This window comes from Crotalus tigris, unplaced genomic scaffold (assembly GCF_016545835.1).
Source record: "Crotalus tigris isolate CLP2741 ecotype Arizona unplaced genomic scaffold, ASM1654583v1 scf7180000023635.1308423, whole genome shotgun sequence".
In the NCBI taxonomy this organism is placed as follows: Eukaryota; Metazoa; Chordata; class Lepidosauria; order Squamata; family Viperidae; genus Crotalus; species Crotalus tigris.
Window position 1 is genome coordinate 999,811 of NW_024100092.1, and position 27,176 is coordinate 1,026,986.

The 27,176-nt window shown below is 37.0% G+C and overlaps 1 protein-coding gene across 36 annotated transcripts in view; it reads left to right on the forward strand.

The window, feature by feature from the left end:
* DST (dystonin) overlaps positions 1–27,176 on the forward strand; it is a 314,302-nt gene that overhangs the window by 75,819 nt on the left and 211,307 nt on the right. For 22 of the 36 annotated variants that reach the window (XM_039320283.1, XM_039320278.1, XM_039320288.1 and 19 more), the window contains 5 exons: positions 4,606–4,667; positions 18,097–18,186; positions 18,659–18,751; positions 20,842–20,919; positions 24,206–24,298. In XM_039320283.1, the coding sequence (XP_039176217.1) occupies positions 4,606–4,667; positions 18,097–18,186; positions 18,659–18,751; positions 20,842–20,919; positions 24,206–24,298 (416 nt within the window). The remainder of the gene's footprint in view (positions 1–4,605; positions 4,668–18,096; positions 18,187–18,658; positions 18,752–20,841; positions 20,920–24,205; positions 24,299–27,176) is intronic. The other 14 variants (XM_039320322.1, XM_039320316.1, XM_039320285.1 and 11 more) reach the window with 2 other exon arrangements.

The following is a 27,176-nucleotide window of genomic DNA, read 5'->3' on the forward strand; positions in this document are numbered from 1 at the left end:
ATAATTTTCTTTATTTTTTTGAGTCAACTTGAAATTCTGACAAATGATGAGGTACAGTATGAATCATATTTTGGACACATTATACAAAATCTTAGCTCTCTTGAGACGTTTATAATGTTGGGAAAGTGGAAAGAAAGAGAGAAAGAGGACAACCAATAACAAGGTGTATTACATTGATGATTGGTGCACCATTGGAAGACTTGATGGTCCAGGTTAGGAACAGATCACTCTGTCTTCAGGGTTGCTAAGAAATGATACAGATTTGATAACTCATCATCATCATCCTCATAGATGATGACCCATCTAATTAGCTAAAGCCATCACCATCCATATTACAATTTACCAAGTGTTGGACAATTGTCCTGGCTGCATCCAGGTACAACAATAAAACATACTGTGTCATTATTCACAAATATCAAGCCCCACCCTAATGTACTGTGTTTTCCCTCTGTTCTCATCTTCCTCTGTATAAGGGAATAGATAAATTAGGTATTTTTGTACTGCTTAGTGGTAAGCTACTCCTAAAACCTTTAGAAAGAGAACTTCATTAAATACAGTAGCGCAAGCAAGACACCCTACTTCACATCACTTAAGCAGCTGTGTCATCCAGGAGGCTCAGTGCACTTGCTAGGAAGGATTTCCCAGTTGTCTCTCTGCATGCATGGTGTGCATAAGCAACCCTTCTGGGAATGCCTGCAAAGTGAAGTGATTTCAATGCTACATTTATTTGTGATAAGTATATGTTGCCAATCCCAGAAAGAGTTAACAGTGACTTACAAAATTCCATAAAATGAATAAAACTAATAAATTCATTAAAACAAATTACATAATTCCTTTGACAGTCTGTGAAAGGAATTGGGGATAGTCTTCAAAGAACAAAGCCTGTCTGTGGGCATTTTATCACTTTGAAGAGAGCTGCTTTGTAAAACACCCCTATTAAATACCTTGCACTTCTTTGATAACCACAGTTGCACCAAAATATAAATTATTTTTCTTCAAACCATGATTTCAATAGAAACCAGAATTCCAAACCACATAATCTGGCTTGGAAACAGACTGGTTTTTAGGAAGGTAATTTGTTGGATGCCAATCATATGACATACAGTATTGAGATAGTCATTTTCTGATCTCATTCTCTTGTGTTTGGATATAAGTTGAAGGAAAGTACACTCCTGCTTATACTGTATAATGAAGGGAAAGACCCAAATTGGGGGAGTGTAAATGTTTATAGGCTTATTAGGGCAGGTTGCATTAATGGGTCAGGGATGAGTTGAGTTTTCTGAAGTAAATTGGTGCAGTGTATACTGAAGTACTATAGTCAGAACATAAAATTTAAAATTTCAATTTCAAGGTTTCAACTTGAAATCTAAAATATTTATAAATTGTTCTCTAAGATACTATATTCTAATCTATTTACTAAATATGTGCTTGTGGAAAAAGTGTAGTCTGATCTTTCACTTGGCTTCATAGAAAGCAATATTTCCCATCCATGGCAAATTTAGGACGTATGGACTTCAACTCCTAGAATTCCTAAGCTAGCATGCTGGCTGAGGTATTCTGGGAATTGAAGTCCGCATAGCTTGAAGTTGTTAACAGTTGAGAAACACTAATATAAAGCCTAGTCCAAAAACTTGCACTCAAGGAGGGATGCTGTGAACATCCTCTAAATCTTCTGAATATAGTGCAGAATGCTGCAGCACGGATAGTTCTGTTTGCCCCCAAGACAGCACCTGTCACGCCTGGGCTGCACAAACTGCATTGGTTGCTGTATGTTTCCATGTCCAATTCAAAGTGCTGGTTTTTACCTTTACAACTCTTCAGGGCCTGAGACCAGGTTATCTGGGGGACTGCTATTCCCCAATTTCATCAGCCAACAGACTGCTATTCCCCATTAGAGCCAACAGAGGGGGCATGCTATGTGAAAGACCTACATATTGGGCCTTTTCTGCTGTGGCACTCCCCTTATGGAATATTTCCACACACCTAGTTTAGATTAGCTCCACAATTTTTAATGTTCTGGAAGTTCCTCAAGAGTTGGTTAAGTCCTTAGACTTCAGGGTCCCAGGAAACTGGCAACATTTTTAGTTGCCTCCCCTATTATAGTTGAAATATGGTTGCTGTTATCTCTGAGTTTATGGTTTGCATCATCTATTTTTTTAATGATTTAATCTTTTAAAATGATGATTGTGTATATTTTTATAAGATTATATTGTGGTTTTGATTGTTGTATATGGCCCACAGTTATTTCCAGTGAGATTGGCACCTGTATAAATTTGATAAATTGGAAATTCTTCATAGTTAGCACCTATTAATTGATTAATGTTTGTATATTTTGCTGATGCAAATACTTATATCATATATCGTATTCTAGGTAAGTTATATTATAAATCAAATCCTATAATATCATAAATTATAACTTAATCATAACTGGGAAATGTTATAACCCTATTGGGAAATCTATCTAATGTGGTGTTTTTTGTTTAATAGGATTTTATTAAAAAGATTTTAAAGTTAGGGAATACTCTTGCAATGAATGCTAAAGATAATCCTGTCAGTACAGGTAGTCCTGGCTTAACAACTGATTGTTAAACAACCAATCAAATCCTTACCCCCGTGTCACGTGATTGTATTTGAGTTAGCAACTGGCTCACATTTATGACAGGTTGCAGTGTTCCACAGTGACCATGATTTGTGACTTTTTTTGCCAGTTTACAGAATTTTTTTCCTTGATTCCAGCAAAAAATGCCCATTCACGAAAATAGATTCACTTAACGAATGTCATGGTTCCCTTAATAATCATTTATTGCACTTAATGGCTGTTATTCACTTTTATAATAGTGAAAACAGCCATAAAACCAAGTCAGGTCATGTGAAGACGCTCTTAAGGACTGCAGCGACTTAATGACCAAAATTCTCTGCCCAACTGTAGTCATTAAGAGAGGACTACCTGTAGCTTGTAACTATTTGTAATTATATTTAAAAATAAGGATTACTTTTTTCTTATCTGGAGGAGTCATTTATCCACTACACAGGTATTCATATACACATGCAAATATAATTTTAATCAGTATTAAAGAGTTCAAATTGTATTTCTAAATTTTGAAAAATTTTTCCTCTTTCCTCAAGAATGATGCGATGGCTGCTTAGACAAAAGGAATACAATTGATGTGTTGTATGGATTAGTAAATGCCTGTGCTATGTTTAATATTTTTTCCAACATGTCTGTCTTTAGGCGAGGAAATATTGTAAGCTTTTATTAGAATGACGTATTTTACTTTATTTGACTTTATTTCATATTTCTGCCTCAGCTGTATTTTAAATTTTCTTTTATTAAAGTCAGTTTATATTTTTGCTATATATTTGGATATTTTCAAGCTGTAGACATATGAAAATTATATTAGAAATTCTATCAGAATCAAATCTTCATACCATATATGCAGCTAGGATGTAGAAATTTGTAATGTACTATTTAAATATAACATTTGCTGTTACTCTATTGTTTTGCAGATGCCAGGCCATATCAGTATTATTTGTTTATCTGCTAAGTTTATAAGTTTATTGTAGAAAAATTTGCAAAATAGTAATCCACGCTTACCTTCAAGCTATAGTATTTTTCTAAAGAAAGGATACTTTGTGTTATGAGTTTTGGCCTTTTTGCTTCAATACTTTTTTGAAGTGCTTTTCCTGAAAATAGGAAAAAATGCAAAGTTAGTTCTCAGGCTTAGTTGAAGAAATTAATGGCATGAAATTATCCTGCCCAGGTTTCCGTCTGCAGCAATCTTTTGACTCCAAAAATCCTTTGGTTGACTTAAGACTTTTCAAGAAGTATGAAAACAGAAAGATTGGATGAATAATTTTTTTTCTTTAGATTTAATCCCAGTTATGATCAATTCCCTTTTCCCAATGAAACTGTATTTCTCGTTTCAAAAGATACTATTGACATTTCTCTAGATGTAATTTTGGAGGGGAGAGGTTCTGCAAGACAAAAGAGAAGAATACGCACTTAACAGAGTACGCGTTCTTAGACGCAGTGCAAGGAAGAGTTTTTAAATATTGGCAGCAGGATGTCTTGAAGACCATTGAGTGATACATACTCACATAAAGTGAGATTTCATTTGGATATAAGAGTGTCAGTGGAGCTTCAAATGATCACAACAAACACAATGTATTTTGGGTTAGTCCCAAAGCTTGAGAAGATGGTGAATTAGTTTCATTGCCTGATAATGGTATTTCAAATGAAAGTGAATTTAAAGAGCTGCAAAGTATATTCTGCTGATACCCTAAATTTTGATGATATGGGTAGGGATGGAAGTGTTCCCAGTTAAATTTATTTGATGTCTGAACTGTGGCAGTTCAAAATTTAATTGTTGTGTCTAATTGATTGCAGAATATTATATAATATAATATATAATAATACATACATACAATTACTTGAGGGAAGTTCCCTTAAGTCTGATTGGAACATAGGCAGTTACAAATCTCCTTAAATCAGTTTATTGGAAGCAAAGAAAGCAGTTTATTTTCCATTGTTCTTATTGTTACTTCCAGCTTCTAATTTTAGAAATACTGACTTTTTGTTTTTCTTTCCTTTTTTCCTTTTTTCAGATGAACGGGACAAAGTACAAAAGAAAACATTCACAAAATGGATAAACCAGCACCTCCTGAAGGTCAGAATATTTAGATTCATTAAACTTTGTAGTACTTTGGATGTTGTAATGTTTTACCAAGGTGGTCTGGGATGGAATGGAACATTTATGTAATATATCAAAAAAGGATAATACTCAAGATAACAACAACAACAACCAATTCCAGACATTCCTGGAAGAGGCTGTTTTTCTAGATCAGTGGTTCTCAACCTGTGGGTCGGGACCCCATTTGGGGTCGAACGATCATTTCACGGGGGTCGCCAAACAACGCAGTCCGCCATTTTTTTCCCCCTTTTCCTTAGCTGTGCTACTCCCTTTTATTCTATTGGCTTTTGAAAGCCAATAGAATAGACTCTCTTGAATAGAGTCTAATTCTATTGGCTTTCAAAAGCCAATAGGAATTGTCCAGGCTGTCTCTGCCCTGCTGAGCCCGCCAAAAGTCCCATTCTGCAAACGGTGCTGCACCAGTTGAGTAGTCCTCGACTTACGACCGGTTGAGTAGTCCTCGACTTACGACCGGTTGGGGGGTCACGGCATTAAAAAGGTTGAGAACCACTGTTCTAGATCCAGCCTGGTCACCTAGCTTGATGAGCTTGTTTGATGAGTTTTCTTTAGAGAGGCAATATTACTCATTATTATTCAATATTCCATGTCATGTTAATACAGGTAGTCCTCGACTTACAACAATTCATTTAGTGACCGTTCGAAGTTATAACATCATTGAAAAAATTCACTCAAGACTATTTTTCACACAATGTTTGCAGCATCCCCATGGTCACATGATCAAAATTCAGAGGCTTGGCAACTGCTCATATTTATGATGGGTTGCAGTGTCCCAGGGTTATGTGACCTCATTTTGCAACCTTTCAAGCAAAGTCAATGGGGAAGCCAGGTTTACTTAGCAACTGTGTACAGACTTAATGACTGTACTGATTCACTTAACTGTGGCAAGAAAGGTCGTAAAATGTGGCAAAATTGATTTAACAAATGTCTCATTTAGCAACCGAAATTTGGGGATCAGTTGTGGTCTTAAGAACTACAAACAACTTCAATCAGGATGCCTTCCTGTACCACATCTGTTAGATGGGATAAAGGGTATGGCATTTTGATGGTTCTGCTTCTGTCTGCAATGCCAATTGTAGCTCATATGGTTTTGTATGAGCAGAAACACACACAGCATATAATAATTTTAGATTATGTAGCAAAAAGATTCTACAATTGAAGCAGACTTGCAGCTCAACGTGTGCTTTATCATGATGTCCTCAGTTGTTGAAGTGTGCTATGTTGAGTATTTAATAGTGAGTCTGAAATGGGTTTATTTCTTAGGATTCTCAGGAATGCTAAAAAGTTAACCTGTTGTGAGTCCAGATAATGTAAAAGGCTTCATGCTTGTCTGAATTTCCCTCCCTATATTTCTCCATAGTAGAAAGTCCTTTTTGTGAGCACTGCGTATTTGTGTCATGTGACCAGGGAGGCTGCCCAATGCCACTCCTTAATTAGTGCTGGTGGGAGGTTGTGATAGGTCCTAAGTTGCAGAATAATGCAGATTTCATTGGAATAGTCAAGGAGGTTAGTTATGCCAGGTGTGGGGCTGTTGTGAATTGTTCACAGGGTATAACTTTGAATTTATGTTATAAGATTTTGTGTTATGCCATGCAGTATATAAGTGTAATAATTTATATCAAATTACAGTTATATATATTAAGCAGGCAGAGTCCTCTGCATCTTTGGAACAAAATCTATATAGATACATTAATATTTTTCCTGTGCATTAAACATTAAACAGTCTGGTACTATTAATGTATTCATTTATTCTCTTTGTAATGGTAGTTTGTGATGAACTGTTGATTGAAGTAAACTTTGATTAATCTTTTATTACTTAACTTTGTTAGAAGCATATATGCTACTTTACCAACTACAGTCATCTGAAAGCCTTTAAAATAATGGATACATTATTCAGTGAGATGTTTCTTGTTACCTGTATAGTGCTGCATTATGCAGATTAAGCTCTAAAAACATATTGACTTCTTGCCAGTTCTTTATGAGCTGTGATATTTATTCCAGCTTGGCTCTATTTTTGGTTACATCCAAAAAATAGATAAGAAATATATCATGCAATTTTCTCCTGTTTAAAAGACTGATGTTTTCTTATTTATATGTTTCAGTTGCATATGAAAATGTCTCATTTTTGAAACAAACATGGGAGGGCATACAAATTATTTACTTATTTTTGCTCCAATTATAGTAAGGACATAAAACTTCAGTAAAAGTTCAGGAACCTTTTTTTTGTATATACAGCCCCCCCCCTGTGTGTGTGTGTGTGTGTGTGTAAAAATGTGGGTGTTTTATAAAGGTTTGGAGAATCAGCTGAGGGAGAGGTTTTTAAAAAATATTTTTCTCTGAAATTTTCCTGGTTCCCATCACTTGTTTAAAACAGAGGCCCCCAACCTTTTGGGCACCAGGAACCGGTTTCATGGAGAGAGGTTTTTCCGCAGACCGTAGAATGTGTGGTTTTGTGTGCTGCCTGCATCCCGCAGATGGGGCTTTGCTTGTTTGTGCGGACCAGTTGCTGGCATGCCGCGGCCCGATACTGGTCCACGGACCGGGGGTTGTGGACCCCCGGTCTAAAACACATATATTTCCTTATCTTCTGTATGACTGGCCCATAATAGCTTTGGGAATGGCTTTAGATTGGAAAAATGATATAAAAGACAACCAGGGAAATGAATAAAAGAGGAGGGGAATCTCATAGCTACGAAGCCCGGTAAATCTTTTGATTATAGTTCCAACAGACATTCTTCCTATGTATTAAGAAATAGTTTTTATACTTTGTTCCTTAATTTGTTTTGGATTGGGTTGATCATGGAAAAGACAGAATTCATGTAGATGGCTCAACTGCTGCAGAAATAAGTTTTCTTACCGCCAAGTAGTTTATATATTAGTTTAATTTGGAGAACAGTTAAGAGGATTTTTAACTCAATGGATATGTGGTTAAAATGGCCAGCCATGTTCCTCATTAGGCTAATCTAACTGAGTATATTTACCAGTGAGAAAGACATGTGCTTTTTTTTTCTACTCTGACTTTGGAGATATCAGAAACAGAGGAATAGTGGAGTAGGTGACCGCAGTCTGTTAACTGATGAAAAAGTATAGGTACTTTTGAAGACACCTCCTTTACCTGCTCTATATTAGGGTGTTACTTTTCTTCTTTTCTTAGTTTCTTTCCCCCCTTTTTTCCTTTTCATCCAGTTTTCTCCTTTCTCTAAACTTCCAGCTGTTAGAGAAGCAGCTTACCTACATCCATCCTGGTGTTTTTTTCCGCTTCTTCCTTTGTGCATATGAGTCACCAGAGTAATTTCTGTATGTGTCAAAGAATGAGCAGTAAGTGCTGGTGGAGAAGAAAGTACTTTTATAAATAGGGCACCTTATTTATTAGCTTAATCGGTATTGATTGATTCAGTTGATATTTTTTTTATCCAGGCCCTGCCTGCCTTTTGATGTGCTTTTGGGCAGGTATACATATCTACATACACTAAAACACATTTGACTGTATTGCAGGCACACGTTTATCGAAGAACATTCAGGCTTAGTTTTAGCCAGTGGTGGCAATTTTAGAAGACAAAATAGGGAAATTGGGCATTGCACAGGATAGTTTTTATAAATTTTGGCTTTGGCCTTGAAGGTGGTATCATGTTCCAGAAGGTTGCAGATGCCATTACAATACATCACTGATCATTTATTTTGTAAGGTGCACAGACCCGGTGGAGGAGCATGAAATAAATCAAGGTTATTTATTTAAGTCCGGGTATGTTTGACAGCTCTGTGAGCCTGGTATCTGACACAAACATTGAAACAGGAAAGAAAACCTGTACCCCACCTACTATGACAAGACATATTCCCTGCAGCTGGAGTCTTTCTCATTGGCTCAGGTTTTGCTGCAGTAGATATGCCAGAAGTTGAAGCATTCTATTAAAATGAACTCAAAAATGGTGCTATGAGGAAAGAACCCATCTGTCCTGAAGCACTTTCAATCTGGAACAACAAATTACTATTTATTTATTGGAAACAGGGAAACAAGAGAAAATATTCTTTTGTGTCTCTTGTTATGTTCACCATACAGTATATGCCCACTAACTTTGTTTGTTGGAAGTCAGCTGGGAAGGTTACAAATGGTCATCACATGACCCAGGTATAATACAATAGCAAGAGCACTTAGACTTATATACCGCTTCATAGTGCTTTACAGCCCTCTCTGAACAGTTTACAGAGTCAACCTATTGCCCCGAACAATCTGGGTCCTCATTTGACCGACCTCAGAAGGATGGAAGGTTAACCTTGAGCCAGTCAGGATTGAACTGCTGGCAGTTGGCAGATTGCATTCTAACCACTGCACCATAAATACATGCTAGTTGCCACATGCCCAAATTTTGATCATGTGACCATACAGGGATGCTTCAACAGTCCTAAGTTTGAATAGTCATTTTTTACAGGCCCATTGTAACTTCGAATGGTATCTAAACAAATGGTTGCAAGTTGAGGACTACCTGTATTGTTTTTTATTATAATTTTCTGGAAGGGCTAATTGGCTCTTCGTTTCTACTTAAGAGCCAGTTATGTATCAGACTAGTTAGAAATACTGATTTCCAGACTGACCAAAAACAGGAATTAAATGATAGGGTAGGCCTGGGCTGATGAGAAGCGCCCATGAATTGCATTTGCTCTGTTAACACTTTGATCAAAATTAGTATGCCCAATGTGATGAAGGTGACAGGACTTTACTTGGTGAGGAGAGGGGCAAGACTGAATAAACCAGGGCTGGAATTAATATTTGCATAGGGTGGGAAAAGTCCATAATGGTGTATGTATATTATACTATATAAACTCTGAATGTTTGTACATGATTATATCTTAAAGGTTCTGATTAGGGCTAATCCACATAGTGAACTGTGGAACTTATCTCTGGTTGCAGCACTTTTCTTTTATTCAGTGGAGTTAAGCAACATGGCTATGATATAATAAAGCGGTATGCCTAGAACACAGGTCGGCAACCTGCGGCTCCGGAGCCGCATGCGGCTCTTTGGGCCTTCCCCTGTGGCTCCCAGCCTCCTCTGCCTTTGCAGAGAGAGACAGAGACAGAGAGAGGCAATTGCGCTTCCCTGCTTCTGTCTCTGTCTCTCTCCCTCCCTCCCTCTCTCTCTCTCTCTCTCTCTCTCTCTCTCTCTCTCTCTCTCTGTGTGTGTGTGTCTGTGTGTGTGTGTAAAAGAGAGTGCACTCACAGTGTTCTCCAAGGAGCTGAAAAGCTTACTGGGCGGAGCTCCTCCCTTTGCTGCATCTCTGCAGGAAGCAGGAAGGGCAGGAGAGAGCTAGCTAGCCCAGCTAGGCTGACTCAGGAATTCTGGGAGTTGAAGTCCATGAGTCATAAAAGAGATGAGGTTGCCTATCCCTGATCTTGTTGGACAACAGCTTGAAGCTTGCCAGGTGAGCAGCAGATAGGAGGGGGGGGAGAGAAAGAGAGAAAGAGAGAGAGGGAGGGAGAGAGAGAGAGAAAGAAAGAAAGAGAGCGGGGGAAGAGGAGTGGCAGACCAAGGGCAGATAGAGAGGGAGGGAGAGAGACAGAGAGAGAGACCCTTTTGACATCTAAAATGAAGATAACACTGCATATATCCTTTTTTTAACTTGTGTGTGTATGTGTATGTGTGTGTTATATATATATATATATATATATATATATATATATATATATATATATACACACACACATACATACAACACATACATACATATACATATATATACACACACATACACACACACAAATACCCCCCCACACACAAACACACACACCTATAATAAAGGTAAAAAAGGATATATGCAGTGTTATCTTCATTTTAGATATCAAAAGGGTTTTGCGGCTCCCAGTGTTTTGTTTTTGGTGGGAAACGGGTCCAAGTGGCTCTTTAAGTGTTTTGGGTTGCCTACCCCTGGCCTAGAAATAACCTGTAGGTTACTGTTTGGGAGGGTGAGGTATTTATGTAGTGTTCTTGATGACACAGCAGGTGGCAGCACCTAGCCAATCTTGGCTGATGCTGAGAAGGAAAGGAGGGAATCCATGCAATCAAATTTGACTCAAGGGAATCCTTCACTTTTTTAAATGTAGGATTTTTCAAAAGTACTGACTTCTCTTAACAAAGGGGAAGGGGGAGTTGCTGCTCAGCTTCAGTGAGCAAATATTCTTTGGATGACAGAAGCCCAGAATCAAATTAACTTCACTCTGCTCATCTTTAGTTCTGATATTTGTTGCTTGGTTTTGTTTGCTGTTTTGCTCTGTAATCCTGAGATCTGAAAAATATGGATGTAACATTTGGAATGTTTTCCTCTCTGGGCTAATTTGGTTCTCTGGATGAAAGGGCTGTTCTGTCTTAACTCCAGAAGCCTCTTTGACAATAATAAGAGCCTGTAGTATCAGCCGCAGAATATTGCTGATACCCTTATTGTGATTAGATTTTGTTTTTCTTTAAAGCATTCTCTCCTATGATGATCTTGAATTGCTTTTTGCTAGCCAAAAGAATATCACTTTCTCAACCCTCTTTGGGAATAGAGATTCACTATAAAAAATTAAAAAACAAATAAAAATATTAAAATTGATGAAGCCTAATAAAAGATGAAATCTGCATTTTTGGGGATTTTGTAAAATGTTTTTGTAAAACTCCAGAGGGAATGCATTTCATAGTCTACCCATGAGGCTTTCTCATGCAGCATCAGCTACTTGGAGTGCAGGGCATCCGTGCACCAGTTTCTTTTCCAAATCTCGGTGCATATGGGATTTGTAGCAGGAGAAGCATTTTGTTACTGTTTTATTTTATGGTTTGTCACTCAATCAGCCAGATGTTCAGACTGGATTTGGCATTTTTATCCATCTATTGATGGGTAAAAGACCTGGGATAGGCAGATATTGATGTTTGAGGATGTAAAAAGTATCGTTGCAGGATGTAAACTGTTCTGAGTAAAAGCTACCTTTTGCAATTGACTGATGGTGAATTTGTCAATGACAATTAAGTTCAAGTGGTGCTCTGGTTGTTTTTGGGATTACACCCAAGCTGCCTGTTATTATTGGTACCTCCTTTGCTTTCTTGTGCCACAGGCATTTTACTTCTATTTGTAGGTCATTGTAGTTTGTTACTTTCTTCAGGTCTTTCTCTTCTACTCTCCGGTCTGTAGATGCTGCCACATCCATTATGCAGATTTTTTTTCAGTACCTATATTATTAATGTCATTATTACAAGTAGTTCTCCCTTAGTCTACTCATTTAACAACTATTTAGAGTTGTGATGGTGCTAAATGACTTATGATGGGTCCTCATATATCAGCCTTCTGAGGTAGACCAATTCAAGGTCGTATGTTTGTGATTTGCAACCTTTATTACCAGATTCTGACTATGAAATGAGAAAAGCATCAGATCCTGTAGAGCAGACATGTCAAACTCGCGATGTCACGTGACATTGCGCGACGTATCAGAACTTTTTCCCCATTGCTGGCAATGGGGTGAGTGCGGTTTCCTCATGACATGTCCAGCCTGTGGGCCGGCAGTTTGACAACCCTGCTGTAGAGGCTTCTGCAGGAAAGCTATGGTTATCTGCATTCTTCATATCTATTTGCAAATGAAGGTCATCCCTCAAGGTGAAGATGTCATCAGTTCCATATCCCAGCCAAAAGCTTGATCAAAGTGGTCATTCAATCCACTTTATTAGCTCAAATTTGTCAGAAGTTATGAAGCCATCATCTTTCCAGTCCCCTTTCCTGGAAATTAAATGATACTCTAGTAATAGTAGTAAAGTTGGAAGGGACCTTGGAGGTCATCTAGTCCAACCCCCTGCTCGGGCAGGAAACCCTACACGAGTTTGACCTTCCTAGCTGTCTTGTATCAAGGAAGCTTCTCTCCTCCAGAGGCTTAGGACTGCCTCCTTTAGGCAAGAAGGAACACATCCTACTCACAAAAATACATGAGTCATCCCCTTTAATCACGGCACCTCTTATTGTCCTGGTTGATTAAATTGAGAAAAAAAGGTGATAGTCATCAGGGATGATGAGTTGGAATGATCCAGCCCCTCCCCTGCTCCTAACTTAGCATCACAGAATAAGTCTCTCCATATTATTGACCTCTACCAGCTGAAAATAATCCAGAATAGCAAATGAGATGGTTGCCAAGGTTACATTTTTATGATTTAACACTGGAGTTAAACTAGATTTAACCAGAATCAAGTCAGCGAACCACACACTGGTTGCAATGGGCATGGACTGGATTTGTTTCCACCCTTTTTCATCTTCAAAAAAAGTGTTAAAATTACATCTTTCACTAGCTCTTTTAAATTGCATGAGGATTGTTTAACAGTACCATTGTGTATTAATGGTTCTGTTTACTTCAATTTGTATTGGGGGTGTTTGTCATGTTCATTTTCAAATAAATAAAAACAAAAATATTAATAGCAAGTCTTTTTCCTTCTTCCAGCTTTGAATCAAATATCAGATGATCATCAGTGGATAGCCTAGTCTGAACCCCATACATCTAATAATCTAATAATGAAGCTCATATATTGCTGAGTTTGGAGCATGGTAATTTGCAGTATACTGCTCACAGTGGCTTATAAATCACAACAGGTTCATACAATATGCCAAGCTAAAATCATACAACATAATTTTATATATACATATTCCCTTATAATGTGTTACTGATTCAGGTAGGTAACCAACTGACAAAGTCTTCTTTAAAAAAGATAACACAGCACCATTTTTATAATGTTTATTTTTGCAAATTCTTTTGGTTGGCTATGAAATCCTTCAATCATATTAAAATTTGAAGTGGGATGACCCATTTTCTCCTTGAGGAAATCCTGATAAGCATTCAGGTCTCCTATGAACACTACTTACATCCCACCAAGGATAATTTAAAATATTACCTTCCTCTGAATAGGAGATAATAGATACAAAAAAATTCTTTCAAAGAAATCCCAGAATAAGCCTTTAATACAGTGGTTCTCAACCTTTCTAATGCCGCGACCCCATAATACAGTTCCCCATGTTGTGGTGACCCCCAACCACTTATACATCACCGGGTGCCAGGGGTGTGGCCAAAGAAAAGGGGGAAAAAATGGCGGACAGCCTTGTTTGGCGACCCCCATGAAATGGTCGTTCGACCCCAAATGGGGTCCTGACCCACAGGTTGAGAACCACTGCTTTAATATTTGAAGTGTATATGTACACAAATGTGAAGTGTAAGTACACAAATGTACAAGATAGCCAAGAAAAGTAAGATTCCCAGTCAGATCATCAGCCCATTTTCCATTGCTTGAAATAAATTGGTTATGTCAATGAAATTGGCTGGAATTAAAAGTATAATGAAGTTAGTAAAGTGACAGGCATGAGCTAGGAGCAAAATAAGAACTAAGGAAGATGGCATTTACATTCCACCTTCAACCATGAAGGTGACTTTGGATCAATCACTTTGTCTCAGCCTAAACTCACAAAATTGTTGTAGTGAGGAAAAATAGGGCACACTTTATGGACTATCTTGAACTTCTAAAAGAAAAGTGGAACATTTAGTGATTACTTAAATCACTAAATTATAAACTATTTTTGTTGCAATATTTAACATAGCCATTTCATTTATTATCATAAGCTAGATCCATTGATAATCCTTATTTATGAGCTGAACAAGAGGAGTCTTTTATTGTTGCTTTAGAAGAGAACGGACATACTTTTCTATTAATATATTTTATTTTAATAAATATAATAAATGTACATATTTACTCCCTGTCTATTAACTTTGTCCCAGGTAAACTAAGTGTTAACTTCTTTATGTGTGGACAAACTCTGCTTTGTAATCTTTCCCACATTTGTGAATTGCCGTCATTGTTTTCTATAGGATTTTTTTTTACATTGCTTAAATATTTTTTCTTTATTATTGATGCATGTCCTCTCCTTCTCCTTCAGCTTCAATATAAATGACTCTTCTCCCTAAAGGCTGGGATTCTTGCTCCAGCCAAACTGCCAAGCCTTCTAAACCCAGCTGTGCTATCGCTGTTGCACAAGCCTGCTTGCTCCAGGCAACACATAGTTTATTTGTCAGTCTCACAATAAACCTTGAGGGATTGAACAGATTCCTTCAGCCTGCTTTATATTTCCCATGGATTTCATTAGTGGTTTTGTTGGCATCCTTGCCTTGTTTACCAGTTCAAATCATTACGCATGAGGTGGGTATAGAAAGAAAAAAAAAAACCCAATATTTTTTTTAGTTTGTTTTTTTCGATCAGATTTTGGATCTTTATCTTTTGCTTCATGTCTCCCATTAGTTTCCCAATGAGCAGAAGAGGAAAAACTTCTTTTTTCAAGGATGAACTGCTTACTTGAGAAAGGCTTTTGAACCAGGTGGAGCAAGCAGTTTTACAGAGCAGTGGCTGGTCCATTGGGGTGGGGGAACACTGCTCCGTCAAGAGGATCAGCCCTATTTGGTCTTTGTCTTTACGTAAAACCAATCTGTGAATGCTACTGACTGTTACCTCTTCCTTAGTCAGTGTCTTTGATATGCTGTTTATGGCATTTAGCAAGCATGTTCCTCCCTTCAAATTCTCCCAAGATACACAAGGATTTTTTTTTTAATTCTTAAAGATATAGATAAGAGTCAGAACTTGCCTCTTCCTATGAAAAAGCAATGTAAAAGCAGCAGCAATAAATGAAGGGAAGGGAAGGGAGGGAAGAAAGGAAAGGAAGGCCTGGCCATTGTTTTCTTATTAAAGATCTTGCTCAATCAGGGACTCAGAAGAACAACAAATATTCTACAATAAACCAAAGAGCTTTCATCCATGTTCTGCCTTGATGGATAGGTATTCAGCGTAGGCCAGGCATGTCAAACTCACGACGTCACGTGACACTGCGTGACGTCACATGAGTTTTTCCCCATTGCTGGCAATGGGATGGGCGTGTTTTTTGTGTGATGCATCCAGCCCGCAGGCCAGTAGTTTGACATTCCTGGCGTAGGCTGATACTGTTTTTGTAATTTTTTATATTGCTTCTTGCAGGAGAATCTGTATTTTACAATAATTAGAGATCTGCCCTGTACTCTGGGTGAAGGATTTTTATTGTACTGTATGGATAAATAGATAGCATATTCTGTCTTGGAGGTTAGGGTGGAAAACAGTGGAAGCATTAGGTTATGTTGTGGGAATCAAGTTCTTAGTGTCATTGCCAGACGAGTAAAGTATAAAACCAGAGGGCTCTGCTACTTTTTCTTTTACTTACCAGTCACAGGATTATACCAACCACCACCGCCAGCAAGCATTTTGTCCTTGAATACTTTATTAACAGTTAGTTAGCAAGCTCTGTACCTCATATTTATTTTTTCACAGCCTTTTTGGAGATGTGGTAATTTATAAGCATACATACATGCATATATATTCAGAGGCAAATAAGCCATGAAAAAGGATTTAAAATTTTGTGTGTGTGTGTGTGTGTATGTTTTTTTTTGTGTGTATGTATTTAAATACTTTGAATGCAGAAACAGATGTGGTTCTAAATAATTATAAAGTATTGGGGCTGTGAGATATTTCCAAATTACACTTGATATTCCTTAAATAAATATATATACATATATAATGTATTTATTTGCTTTCTTCTAATTGTTGTAGGAAGATATTCATGTGGATGTAGTACTTGTATATTCATTAGGCTGTTATCAGAAGGAATAATTATTCAATAAATTCAAATTGCCAAGCGGTTGTCACAATTAATTTATTTTTATCCCATTTCTCAGATTCTGTTTTAAATGGAAATAGAAAACTAATTCCACTTTTCTGGTCTATAATAATTTAGCTTTAGCTGTATATTCTAAGTGTATCGGCAGACTGTGTTTATTTCTTACTTACAGGCAACAGTAAGCCAGTTTGCAAGATAATCCTAACTTGAATAGAATAAAAAAAAAACATACTTGGAGTAAAAGTGAGATTTGTTTGTGCTTGTGTCATGATGACCAAACTGTACTAAAGCTAACTAGTACCACCCTCTTCACCATTATCAAGGAATGTAATATATGGCCACATGTGACTGAAAGCTGTCTAACATTCCCCTCTTATGTCCTTTTCTATCATTGTGAACATTTCTCCCTCCTCAGCTTGGTACTTACTCCCTTCATTATGTTTCTTGGATCTCATACATGAATTATTTCAGATTTGTATTGAAATAAATAGTTGCACTTGTGTCAGAAGCATCGAGGTCCTTCCAGGTTGGTGTCAGAAGAACCGAGGCATTTTCAGATTAAAAGGATTAGCCAGTGACATCACCGTTGCCCTGGGGATGCCCAACTGGGGACTTCTTTCATGTCCCCGGCAGGAGCTGGAGTGAAGGACAAGAGCTCAACCCTGCCCCACGGCAGCTCTCGGGTCTCAAACACGGGCTTGCTAACCTCCTGCCCAGCATTCCAACCACCCGAGCTACCATGCTCCTAGAAATAAGTGGTTAGGTTATACTTTGAGGCTATGGTTTTCACCTAATAATAAGTATATATAATCTGGAATATGTTACACACACACACACACCTCTACAAAATTAAATAAATTAGCTGGGTTTCTGAATTTCTCCAGTGGCTGAAACATAGTGTGACTAAAGGGCTTGTTCATGGGCACTCCTACTAGTAGAAATCTGTATGTGTGTGACTTTTCTCCATTCCCCATATCCTTTAAATCCTCCAGAGCGCCCAACAATCTGATCTGGAAGACTGCTATGTTCTCTGTAATGATGGGGGGGGAGGTGGAGGAATTGCAAATGGCACTCTGTCTGTAAGTAAGTTCCTTGGTAACTATTGATGGAAGGACTAGTTCAGGGTCCAAGTAAATTAACTGCATTGTAAATCATAAAGCAATAATTTTCATCTTTACTTCTACAATCATTTTCTTCAGTTTTGAGAAGCACAGTAAAACCATATATTCTAAGGAATGGATTTTTTATTAGAGAGATGTAAAATATAATAATAAATATTAAATTCTTTAATATTTGATAGAAAAATAATTTACTTCATTACCTGCTAATCATATAAACAAATAGGCATGGTTTTTCTCAATTTCAAGGACTTTTTATGCTAATTGCAGTAATGCTGAGATGGTATTTATGCATTATTGTATCCCATAGTCTCTCTTTTTACTTTGAAGTCTTTGTGGGGGGAATGAAAATTTCAAGTGATGATAATATGGAAATTATATTCTGGGATCCATATTTTTCTGTACATTAAGATGGACCTCAGTAAGTGTGCATTCCCTGGGCTTTGCAACACAGTTTATTACAGTAAGACTGTAGCCTTTTCTACACCTACCTTAGTATAAATGTTACTGCATTCAGTGGGAGTGTATACAAATATTTCTCCTGGAATGAGACAACACACTGACTTTTAATTTCATTTTCTTTATAGGTTCGCAAGCATGTCAATGATCTGTATGAAGATCTGAGAGATGGACATAACTTGATTTCTCTTTTGGAAGTCCTTTCAGGAGATACTTTAGTGAGTTCCTTAATTTTAATGCAACCTTTTTACAGATTTAATTGATATTTGTTCTTACCTTAGTTCAGCATTTCTTTAATGCATTGTTTCCATAACAGGAAGGTGGGGGAGGGGGGGAGGGATCAGAATGTCTCATAATTAGTAACTTAATATTTTTTGTTGTTCCTTTAGAAAACCTATTTTTTCTAAAGCAGTTGTCTTTTCATTTTTATGATTTTTTTTAAATTCTCCAACATGTGTGGGATGCTAAATATTCTTTTTCTAATTAAAAATAATTGTGTTACAGTATTGCTCCCACTGTAATTGTCTAACATTCCCCTCTGATATCGTGTCCTTTCCTTTCATTGTGAACATTCCTCTTTCCTCTGCTTGGCACTTGCTTCCTTCGTTATGTTCTTCTGTTCATATTCTTCTCTTCATTTGTGGTCTGTCTTGTGTCTTTGCTCTCCTATCTCCTGTCTGTGTTTATTAGCCAAGGGAGCGAGATTTTTTGAAGACCTTACGGTTGGTGAGTTCAACAGAAGCATGCCCGTTTGAACAGCATGAGGAGGATGAGGATAAGGGGGTAGGTGCCTACCCCCATAACTCTATTAATACAGTTTGTGAAGAGTGGGGACTGCTAATGTACTAAAGTAATGTTCAGGTGTGATGGGGTGCAATATTTTCATTAGAAAGAATTGGATGGTGGGGTTGGCATTATGGGGAATGCTTCTAATCTAGAATAATGTGAGCGGTGCCAGTAACTTGTATAGATCCCCATGAACTGCATTGGGAAGGCTATAAAAAAATTGCCAGACTAGATATCTGTTTATTGTACTATATGTCCATTATTAAATGGCAAACATTTAAAGGACACATATTTATTTTGCAAAGATGCACCAACTATATGAATAATAAGTATGGATAGATGTTGCTACAAATTTAGTGAAACAGCTCTTGTGTTTGTGATTTTGATTTCAATTATGACAATATACTTGCATTACAAAATTCACAAGGCATTTGAGCTGGAATAGTACAGAGCTCTGTCCGTTATGGTAAAGGTTTGTGAAAAATCTAAAGTTGGGAAGAAAGGCATTGATATTTTGTCATGTAAATGCAACTTTCCTCCCTTTATTCTCTGGTAGTTAAGCGAATGGGGTCTTTTTCTCTGTTGAGTTTTCCTTTTTGTGATTTTTATACTAACTGCATGCATTTTGCCACGTTTCTCATTAATCTGCTGGATATTTTTTGATTTTCTATAATAACTTATGCTTTCTTCATGACTGTTGTGTAAGTATTTTTAAGAAAAAGATTACACATTTTTATGATGGCGCTGAAGATTCTGGAATATAAAAATATGTAATTCGATGGCTAAACATAAGCAATGTTACATCATTCAGAATTGGTCATCTGTAAACTTTTGTTTTCCTGAAAGGCATTGATATTTGTTTATATCAAGGCAACAATTGATGGGGATATATTAACCAGATCCAAGAACTTTCTTGAGAAATCTGTATACCTTTCCAAATTTTCATGAATATTTCCCGTGTGTGTGTATCTTGAGAACCAACTTTCTGGTTTATTCTACTTAAAGTCTTAGTATACATCCCAAAATGCAAACAAACAAAACCACGAAACAGTGCCTCCCTCCGAAGAAGTTAATATGACAATCATGGTGACAAAACTCGGCTCCTTTAGTTCAATTTCTAAAAAAACATCTCCACTATATGGAAAGTATACATTTCACACAATTCCTTAGGTCAAAACAAAATGCATTTCTGTTCTTTAATCTACTGGGATTTGGTGGATTGAACATTAGCTGTATTATGCTGTTTACTGGTGCTGGTAGAATGTTCCCTATTCACAAATTCATCCCTTTGATGTATTTTTGATGTGTCTCAGCAAATATTATTTTTTACTTAGTTTGTATTTACTTAATTAGAATTATACAGGAAGTTCAATATAGTTATTAATTGAAACTACTTGATAATTTCTCTTGATAGCTTACCTGCCTGCCCCTGTAAACAGTTTTAAAAACTTCAATATTCTGGATAGTTTGAGAAAGGGATTACCATAAGAACAGCTTTTTGAAAAGGAAAAAAAAATACTCTCCTGAAGCACTTTTCACTCCAGAAGCAAAGTACTTTCAACATGTTTCACACCATATTTCCAAAATGCTGATTAAGCTTAAATGAACTTTAAAAGAAATTTACAGGTTTGGTGAGGTAAGCTGGATCATAATTTGTGCTTAAAATGCTTACAGGAACAGTAAAAATGAAATACCTTTAAGTCCCATTAATTTCAGTTGGCAAGAATTGGAATGCTTTTCATTCTGCGATTGAAATTAATGAAATTGAAACATGTATCATGTTAGAGTATCCTGGTGCACTAAGTGGGTGGGTAGTTGCAGTGTTGCTGCCTTAATTATATTTATTTTATCCATTAATGAATCACATGGAAAGAAAGAAGCCACAGGAGGAAAAAGGACATTCGTAAAGTTTAAACTTGAGTTGCTTTTTTGCAGATCCATTACATTTCATGCAGATCTCTTTATTTGGTTGTTGGTAATTTCCAGTGATATTTTTGGAATGTTTAAAATATTATAGGAATATAAGGTCTGAAAATATTTGTGGAATTTTATAGAAATTCGTATTTTTCCCATTTTTCTGATTTTAGCCCAGAGAGAAAGGACGGATGCGATTTCACAGACTACAGAATGTCCAAATTGCACTTGATTATTTGAAAAGGCGGCAGGTAAGATATTACATTTAAGAAACAAAATTGAAACATTAATTTTTGAAATAATACCTTCTACATTTTTATCTCTGTGTTATTTAGTTCTTGAAATATTTATTACTTATCATATTGCTGATGTTAATCTTATTGGCTGTCCTTAGAAATCCTAATGTTCTTCATCGGTCTTTTTTCTTTAGCAATGTACTGAATCACACATCATCTTACCCTGTCTTGTTTTTCCCCCTTTCAGAATAGGAAAAATCAATATTACTAATGTTTCTAATACTGAAGTAAAAGGAAAGAAAGTATTGTAGATGAGAGCATGTGAATTCTTTTTAGACTGAAATCTCATTTACTTTAGGAATAATTTTTGGCAAACTCAGTTTTTGGCAAACTCAGTAGGTGGGATTGCTGAGTAATTGTGAATAGGATTGCTAGATTCCATGAATATAGTGGCAAAACGTCAAGGCTTGTCTAGGTGTAATTGATCATTGCATACTTTCTGTTAGAAAGGGCTAATAGAAAAAATCTTTTAATGCAGTGGTTCTTAACTTTTCTTCACCACAGATCCCCTTTAAATACCTTTTGTGGCCATGCAATAGGCCAAGACTTAACTCAAGATTTAAATCATAACATTTTTGCAAGCCTTCGTGGACCCCCTGTGACTACCTCATTGCCTCCCTAGGGGTCTGCAGACCACAGGTTAAGAACCATTGTTTTAAAGTGTTTTATTTCACCTTTGGTGTTCTCTACATGAACCTTATACTTTATCTGCTAGAGACTTCTAGTGAGAGCTAGTAGGAGACTTAAAGCTAGGCAGTAATAACAGACCAAAGTATATGAACAAAATATATTTCCAAGAAATAAATAGTAGAAATCTGATTACTGTGATTTGTTTATAATATAACTTAACAACTGAAATATTAAATATTGTTCACTCTGTTTTAACAAAGAAGCAAACAATAAACAGACTATATTTGATTTTAGGGAGCAGATCAGAGGGAAGAAGTAGGAATTATTTCAAAATTCATTGAAATTCATACAGTTCTAGATAAGGTTATCATCACTTTCTAGCACAATACCAACAAAGAGGAAAAATAACAGCTCTCAAAAGAAACCAGCATGGCTGCATAAAGAACTCTCTGGTAAATTGAAAGATAAAAAGGACAAGTATAGCAAGTGGAAAGAGGGGCACATAACTAAGTCAGAATATCAGCAAATAGCCCAAGCCTGCAAAGATGAAGTGAGGAAAGCTAAGGCTCAAAATAAACTCATGGTTGCGACCAAAGTCAAAAATAACAAAAAAAAGCTTCTTTCAACATGTAAAAAACAAGAAAAAAGTGAAGGAAAGGATTGGTCCATTAGTGGGTGAAAGTGGCAAGAAGTTGACAAGCAACAGGGAGAAAGCAGAACTATTTAACTCGTTTTTTGCATCTGTCTTTACACAAAGGGAAAAAAACAGACCAACCTACCAAAAATAATGCCATAAAAACAGAGTAGAAACGCAAGTTAAGATAGGTAAGAAAACGGTAAGTGAGCTCCTGTCCAGCCTAGACGAGTTCAAATCACAAGACCAGATGGATTACACCCCAGGGTTCTCAAGGAACTGGCAGATGTGATCTCAGAACCATTGAACTATATTTTTCAAAGATCCTGGAGCACTGGGGAACTACCGGAGGACTGGAAAAGAGCTGATGTGGTTCCCATCTTCAAAACAGGAAAAAAAACGGACCCAAGAAATTACAGACCAATCAGCCTAGCCCACAGGTCGGCAACCTGCGGCTCCGGAGCCGCATGCGGCTCTTTGAGTCTTCCCTTGTGGCTCCCAGCCTCCTCTGCCTCTGCAGAGAGAGACAGAGACAGAGAGAGGCAATTGCGCTTCCCTGCCCCCCCTCTCTGTCTCTCTGTGTTTGTGTTTTTGTGTGTGTGTATGTGTAAAAGAGAGTGCACTCACAGTGTTCTCTGAGCAGCTGAAAAGCTTACTGGGCGGAGCTCCTCCCTTTCCTGCGTCTCTGCAGAAAGCATGAAAGGCAGGAGAGAGCTAGCTAGCCCAGCTAGGCTGACTCAGGAATTCTGGGAGTTGAAGTCCATGAGTCATAAAAGAGACAAGGTTGCCTACTCCTGAGCTTGTGGACAACAGCTTGAAGCTTGCCAGGTGAGCAACAGATAGGAGAGGGGGGGAGAGAAAGAGAGAGAGAGAAAGAGAGAGAGAGGGAGGGAGAGAGAGAGAGAGAGGAAAGAGAGAGAAAGAAAGAGAGTGGGGGAAGAGGAGTGGCAGACCAAGGGCAGATAGAGAGGGAGGGAGAGAGAGAGAGAGACAGAGAGAGAGAGACCCTTTTGACATCTAAAATGAAGATAACACTGCATATATCCTTTTTTTACCTGTGTGTGTGTATGTATGTATGTGTATATACACACACACATATACACACATACACACACACAAACACACACACACCTATAATAAAGGTAAAAAAGGATATATGCAGTGTTATCTTCATTTTAGATATCAAAAGGGTTTTGCGGCTCCCGGTGTTTTGTTTTTGGTGGGAAACGGGTCCAAGTGGCTCTTTGAGTGTTTTGGGTTGCATACCCCTGGCCTAGGAAAATGTTATAAATTAGGACAGAAGGGATTGATGAATACTGCCAAAACTTAATGCTGTATCTTGAGGACCATATTTAGTATTATTCAGTAGCCAGCATCGATTATCTTGAATAGATGAAGATATGTTAGGCTACAATCCATTGGGAAATCATAATTCTCCAGACACCTTTTCAACATTCTTGGCAGACAAGAATGAAGCTTTAAACACAACAATTGATTTGCCCATTGCAGTGAATGAGATCAGAGCTTTTTTGTGGGTCCATAGTCATAGAGTTTGTCTTTTTCCTCCTGCTCTTTCAAATTAACAGATATTGTTCAGTCTCTTGATGGCATTGACAATTGGCTGTAGCCTAGGAGTTTGCTAATCTTAGCCCTTAAAAGCTAACATACTGATATCTTTAGTAATAGTAATAAAATCAATCAAAAAAGTTAATATAATTGGTTCCTTTGTTTTAACTCTCCAGCTTTCTTGTGCAACTGAAGCTGTCCCTGTGCAAAAATAGAAGCATCATTTGCTATGTTAAAAGTATTCTGCCTTTTCTTGAGGCATCCTCTGCTTTATGGAGAAAAAGCAACAGAATAAACTAGAATTACAGTGCACAAATCAGCCAATTGGTCACATACAAGAGAAAGAATGCATGTTGTCAACTCCATTTGTTTTAATTCCTTTGCACATTTCTCTCCCTCCACCCATGACAGGTGAAACTGGTGAACATTCGAAATGATGACATAACAGATGGGAATCCTAAATTGACATTGGGATTAATATGGACCATAATTTTGCACTTTCAGGTAAGGTGCCCTGACATTGTTGCAGCCTTCAATTTATTAACACTTTCTGATGAATGATGGCTATGTTTTTCAAATGTGAATACACTGGGATTTTCATAGGCATTCAGATAGAACTGGTTGCCTCTACTACTATCTTTTGAAAGCTAATACTGCTTTTGGGCCTTTTCCTTTGCAAAATGGGTCTGATAATTTATTTTGAAGCCCAGGAGAGAAGAAGATAGGCACTCAAGAGAATGTAATGAGTAATTCATTAATTATAACTTAATTATAATTAACATAATTTCCACAATTTCAAACAAATTGTGGAATGAGCACTATGTCAGAATAACAGAATTGGAAGGGACTTTGGAATCTTCTAGTGAAGTCCAACCCCCTGCTCAGGCAGGAAACCCTATACCATTTCAGACAAATGGCTGTCCAGTCTGTTAAAAATTTCCAATCTCGGAGCACCACAACCTCTGAAAGCAAACCACTCCATTGATTAATTGTTCTAATTATCAGGAAATTTCTCCTTAGTTCTAGGATGCTTCTCCTTGATTAGTTTGCATCCATTGCTTCTTGTCCTGACTTCAGGTGCTTTGGAGGATAGATCGACCCCCTCTTCTCTGTTACAGCCCCTCAAATATTGAAAGACTGCTATTAGGTCACCCCTAGTCCTTCTCTTTGTTAGAACAGACATACCCATCATTTCCTGTTATAAATGTGGATTGTGTCTAGATCGCACTAGGTGGCAGTAGAATTGCTGCACCAAATGAATTTAGAGAAGTAATACATTTTTCTGATCTGATTGTGTGTGTGTGTGTGTGTGTGTGTGTGTGTGTGTGTGAGATATCAGTTCCAGAGTCTGAAAGCTGCAGTTTGAAATTTTAGATCTCATTTGCCAGAACGAGCAATTTATTAGGAACCATGGTGTAGCACTTTAAAGCTTTCATCAGCCATTTAAAAATATGCAGAACATTTAAAGTGAGGTAAGGGAGAAAAAAAAGGCATTGACTTCTGACTTTCTTTGGTGTCAAAGTGTCAACTTTAAACCTCAACTTTATACTTTTACATAAAAGTATAAACTAGCCATTTCGATAACGTCAAGTCTATCTAATTGGTAAAACCCAAAATCAAAATTTCATTTTTTTTCTACCTCAAACACAAAGTCTAGAAGCAGTTTCCATATACATACGTATACATATACATATACATATACATATGTATATATATATGAATAGTCATTTTGAATCTGCTCTTGATTTAAAGTGCCAGGTGAAAGATCAGTTGTTGATCGTCTTAGAATTCTTGAGATAGAGTTATTTAACTCCCGCAATTTTATCTTCAGCTCTAGGATGTGAAAAGCTATTCTCTCTGGAAGTTGTCATATTATAGTGAGCTGTCATTTTAAAAAGCCTTTCAAAGGGTATATTTTTTCTTATACTGTATTTTCCCATTCTCCCATCTCCTTTTACATTGGTCTGCTATAGCTCCTGGATACCTATATAATATTTTGATTTTTTTTCTTTCAGATAAAATTCAAGGCAACTTAAATTTGATAATTTATGAGTAGTAGTCTTAGGGATTGCAAAAAGGCAAAGAGAGGCTCAAGCTGTGTAAAATTCAGCTGTAGTTTGATTTCAATTAAGGAAAGACATATCTTTAAGGCAACTTTGAGTTCACTTTGTCCATTTGTATCTGTATTTCCTCCCTCCCCTGCTTTTGTTATATATTGTCCCCAGTGCAGTTTGATATAATAGCTAGGCCTTGGACCAATTACTCTGTTACCTTATCTTTTGTCTCACATCTCTGAATTTTTAGAGTCAGTAGTCACTAGTATTCCAAAGTTCTACTGGAAGTTTTAGTGCATGATAAAATATACTAGATTTGCTTTTGCATTAATGTAGGTTCTGCTACAAAAACCTTTCTTGAATATATGGTGTAAATTGTTTCAGATGGAAGTGCCTTGTGTTAAATTATCTGTGTAGTACTTGTTCTTGCAGCTGGATGTTATTAGATTGATTAGATCCAGGTGCAGCCATTGTCTGTAATGAAAACATTTGCTATTTCTATTCCCCACTTATTTGCTTACTTGAATTTCTGTGAAGCTGAGATGGAAAAAGCTGCTGGAATAGCTTATTGTAGTTTCCCATAATTTCCAAGGTACAGCTCATCCTCATTTACTGAGCATAATTGTGATTGGCAACTTGGTTGCTAAATGAAGCAGTTGCTAAGTGAAACTGTCACTGTGCTTATGATTGTACAGCAGCTTTCCTTTATTTTACAGACCTGCCAAGATCTGTAAAGTTACTTTTCATCACTGTCATAACTGCAAATGGTTGCTAAACAAGGCAGTAGCTAAAGAAGGACTATCAGTAAGGGAGTATACACTCAGGGGCTTTATAAATGATTTGCTTTTGAATATGTTTCTATAAAGTGCTGGTTAGAAGAAGAATAAATGGCTCTTTGTTAGCTATGCATAATTGTTTTTGTCTTATATTGATAGAAATTTGTCCACGTGATCAGTACTGTCCATTTATTTTCTGTCTTCTATTTTCTTCAACCTGTTCAACTTTTTCTAATTTATTATTTATGTTATCTCCATTGTATATAATAAATAGATTTATTTGACTTGTGTCAGAAATACAGGAACTAGAAAGGGGAAATACTTTCACCGCCTCTCCCAAATATGTGAATAATTGCTTACTGAATTTCACTTCAAGGGACTAGTCTTCCTTTATCTAGGCCAGGACAGAATGATTGGTTCATCTGGCAGTCCCTCATACTCTTAGCAACTGTACCTAGATCCATAATTTAGAGATTTGTCTTTTCTTTTTTTACTTACAAAAGCAAATGTTTGCTTATGAGCTTAGAACAAATAATAGAGCCAAGTTATTAT